Source organism: Cydia splendana, chromosome 8 (genome assembly GCF_910591565.1).
Source record: "Cydia splendana chromosome 8, ilCydSple1.2, whole genome shotgun sequence".
NCBI classification, from domain to species: domain Eukaryota; kingdom Metazoa; phylum Arthropoda; class Insecta; order Lepidoptera; family Tortricidae; genus Cydia; species Cydia splendana.
In genome coordinates, this window is record NC_085967.1 from 16,738,996 (window position 1) to 16,743,582 (window position 4,587).

The 4,587-nt window shown below is 36.6% G+C and overlaps 1 protein-coding gene across 1 annotated transcript; it reads right to left on the reverse strand.

Moving 5' to 3' along the window:
- LOC134793261 (uncharacterized) lies at window positions 1-3,830 on the reverse strand. The gene is made up of 3 exons (XM_063764825.1): window positions 3,526-3,830; window positions 2,622-2,844; window positions 1-1,900 (listed from the first exon to the last, which is right to left on the reverse strand). The coding sequence occupies exons 1-3, from the start codon at window positions 3,585-3,587 to the stop codon at window positions 68-70; spliced, it is 2,118 nt and encodes a 705-aa protein (XP_063620895.1). The 5' UTR covers window positions 3,588-3,830; the 3' UTR covers window positions 1-67.
- Window positions 3,831-4,587: the final 757 nt, after the last annotated feature.

Here is a 4,587-nt window from a genome sequence, read left to right on the forward strand (position 1 = left end):
AGGTAATCGGGTTCCGGTGATGAAAATTTACGGCACTCTACTAAGCTATTGCTCTCTAATAAGAAAATTAAGAAACACTGACAGGTTCATATTCTAAATTCTGACTAAACGGATCACTGATGCTAACGATTGGTGAATCATCCTCAATTGAGTAATACAAGTGATCGCTATTACTTGATAACGAAACCGATACTGCGGAGCTAATTATGGAGACCGTTGCATAATGGCTGTCAAAACGTTCATTAGCATGTTTCAAGCGCCAATCCGCTAGTTGCTCTTCGGTTGGGTGTAGCGCGGAAATATAGCTTGGAGCGATACTATGGCAACTTCTCACGGAACCCAACCGTAAGAAATCATGATGTAAAGATGTCGGTATGTCTGGAATATCTTTGGAATAATTCAAGAAAGTGTTGCTCTGAACTCCACGTAAAGGTACCTTCGGTGGCAACACCAAGGCATCCACCGTTTTATGCTTCACGAATAGCAGTCTTTTGCTTCCTTTCAATAGAAAGGGATATTTTCGAATAAGTATGTACAGTGTGAAAGCCCCAAAGAAAAGAGAAGCAATTGCTATTAAAGGCAATACTATTAATCGTTTTTTAAAAGAAGAATTACTTGTGTTATTCGACGAAACATCAATGCAATGAGAACTTTCGACAGTACCCGATTTAAGATCTACAGGGCAAAAAGTATACTCATTATACATATCCATATTATAAAGTCGAATTGTGTCTGGTAAGACGTTTACACAAAATACTTGATTCGCACATGAATGTCGATACCAAATAAGCCCATGACCTTCAGTTCTTGATAAACTTAACTCGACCATTGTAAAATTTTCGCCTATAAGAATTATAACCGGTTTGACCCACAAACTGTCTTTTGAAGTAGTATAGTCTATCACCGTTGAATTACCTTGAGAAAGAGATTTCAGGACATTCACTGAGCATTGATAGTTGTGAAAAGGTGATACCACTCTTGACGTAGAGTCTGGAGAAGTTTTTGAGACGCACATAAAACTCTCTGTGCTCGATTCTTCATTTTCAACAGTTTTACGTTGCATATCAACAGTAACTATATGTTTTGGTTCATTTTCTTTGCAATAAGCGACAAATTCATAAAACGTTTTTCCTTGCACAGATTTGGGAGAGTTGCAAATCGGATCTACCAATAGTATAGCGAGATCAGTTAATCGTCTTAATTCTCTGTCCGAGCAATCACAATGCCACCAATTTTCTACCAGATTTAATCTAACTTTTGGCGTGGAAAATGACGTCATGACATTAAATAGACCCGGTTCTATGCGGCTTAGGAAATTATTATTTAAATTTAAATATTCCAATTCCATCAGATTATCAAATGCTCCTGGTTCTATATAAGAGATTCTATTGGAAGCGAGGTATAGTGACTTGCAATACCTCAGTCTGGTAAAGCTTGCGTTTCCTAAATTGGCACCAAAGTCGTTGCTTGATAAATCTACCCAGGTTAGCATAGAAAAACTCGGTAATTGTGAGGACCCTGTAAGATTTTCCGGATTCCAATAACCAGTTTCCACTACTGTTAATGTTGATAAAGATTGGCTCACTGCAGATAGAAAATTTTCTTGCATGTCAATAATGTTGCATTTCTTTATAAAAATGTTTTTTAAGTTTGCGAGTCCTAGCAATGCGCGTTGACTCCACGATGTAATGATTATTTCTTCTAACAACAGTAGTCTCAAATTTCTTGCGAATGCAGCAGAGAAGGCATTCTGTGGGATATGATGAAGGTTTCCGCCTATGATACCAATTTCGACCACCACCGGCCGTAGTCTTGTAAGCCAGTTCTTTGGCAGTGATTCATTAGTAAAGCGGGGTTCCGTCAAAGTCAAAAATACTCTGTGACAATTCACCTCTGCAGCCTGTAATAAAAATTATATGTGTATTGTTAAAAAAAAAAAACTTGTTTATAAATAAAGTGTATTTATTTATACACCATTTAAGGCAGGGTAAATCGTCTATTACTGGCCACTTTCCAATAACTGGCTTATATTAAAATGGCCAAAATAAGTAATCTACTTATTTATTTATAACCGAAACCGAAAGTTCTGTTTTGACTTAGTTTCGGCCGAAATTGAAACATGGAGTTCTTTCTAGACATATGAACAATGAAACACCTATAACTCGTGTAGATGATATAAAAAAACCGGCTTAGTGCGTGTTAAACCACGAAAAACATGTAGGTACCTAGGTATATAATCACCAATCAAATCAAAGGTTAACTGGAAGAAATCCCTTAAAGGGATAAGTTCGCCTTTGTACTGCCTATCCTGTGCCATAAATTTGTGTTTTGTGTTTTGTACAATAAAGAGTTTATACATACATACATAATTATCGAATCCGCTCACAAAATTTCACGAGAAGCAGGTAAAAAATGCGACCTGTAGAGGACAGCTGGACAGTCGGAAAACCAGAAATACGAAAGCAAGTCGTCACACACAAGTGTTGAAATACATTTTTTTTTCAATTCCGAAGTAGCGTTTTGTAATTATACGTCCGTCAAAAATAATCTCGAAGTACCTGTCAGTTATTTCAATACCTATGTATGTTTCAATAAATAATGAAGTTCATACTATAACATACCATAACACCCAACACAATGTCGTCCTCATATTCCTCGTAAAATGGTGCCCCATGGCAGATGACTCGACAACCGGAGAGCCGACACCGTGACTCAGCAACGTTCGCTTTAGTTTTGGTAGTGTGAAATGCGACGATTAGTATCAAAATGAAGCTAGTGACGATGAAGGCTCCACAAACTATGTGAGTGAAAACCTGGAGCCATCCGCGATTGCACGAAGCGTTCCTAAAATTAGAAATGTGTTTTAAATATTGCGACAGAGACTCTCGAAAACTTTTTGTACTCAAATGATTTAGCCGATTGAGATTACATGTTTTAGGTATTAATATTTGTAGATGTGTCACCGAATAAGCAAAAGCAAACTACTCAACGACAAACGATTTGACTTGACTTATCGTTTTATTGATGGATTTCGTGAGATTGCACGATGTAAACTTGTCATACTCAAACTTGTTATTCCCATAGTATTAGTACAAACAGAAACACTCCTAACTTTACATCGGTGAACCTTATTACAAAAGGCATAAGGTCCACTGATGTTCAGTTAACAGTGTGGGCGATGGTACATATATATTAGGCATAGATTAAAGATGTTTGTGGCTCTTGGCGACCAAAAATTAAGCGACTTAAAGTATACATCGGGTCACTGAAATATTTTGTCACGGCCGTTTCTCGTATCTATTGCGCATGAAAAAAACAATTTTAGAGTCTGTGCGGAAAGAGAAGAGTCGTAGAATGTATGGGTTCCCTTACATTCCACGACTCTTCTCTTTCCGCACGGACTATATGTTTGCGCGCGGACTATTAATTTAAAAATTACAGTAAAAAATATTTAGATTCAAAATTTCCTTATTAAGTAATTTGATTGCCTTATGTTTATTATTACCTACCCGTTTAGGTACTTACCTTATACCGGCTGTGATGTCCCTGCTAGTTTTAACAAGAATATTGTTCGCCGCTACTTGCATTATACACACGGTAATACCATGAATATTTCTGTAGGAGGCTGCAAAGAATTTCTTAACATACAAAATCTAATTCTGAAATATAACAGGTTTAACCAATAAAGAGCACTGACCAAATAGGAAGTTGAATCACACTGGGGTGTTATTACACATTTTGTTATCCGTGTCGAGATAAGAGTACAATATAAAGTTATATCAACCCATTAGCGATCATGTAGGGATTAGGAGGACAAACAATAAAGTGATTGAACGTCTAAATTTATGAGAACGGAGGCTTATTCTGAATGTAATAACAGGCTATGAATTTGATTTAAATTTGTTACGGATATGATCTGTCAGTGTCAAAAGTGACATTTACATAACCATAAACGTACCTACATACCCTTAGTGCCTACCGCTAAAAAAGAAAATAGACTTTTCTCGAATCGCTCTTACATAATTCGTTCAATAGAGAGAGAAATTTCTATTTTCGTTTATACATTGTTTTTACGTCGAATATTGATGCGTTTTTTATTCTAATATTACGAGTTTATATTAGGTAATTATTTCATTTAGGTAGAATTTGAATGATAGGGGGAACCCAGAAGACTTGCCCGGTAGACTGAGACTAGAAAAGTGCTGAAATATTTAACATATGTATTTTATAATATATCATGTTGTATCGATTTCGGATTCCGACTTTGTTTTTTTAAATATTTTTTGAATTCGAAAATATATTTCAATTTGAATACTATATTTGCAACAAATCAGGTATCAAGATTAATCTTAGACACACCAACCTAACCATAAAAACTTGATTAGTTTGTAACTTTCTGGCCAAAGTAGTCCCCATTCTCAGTAACAGGGTATCAAGTTCAAGTGATCAGAAGCATCTTTGTACAGTGCCTGAGATCAAACCCGAGGTGTCTGAGAAGTTCTCCTTTGTGCACGACCCCGGATAACCTGGACCCTGCGGCGGGGCAACAATGCGCGCCCTCTACTTAGAATACAGGTCACAGAATAA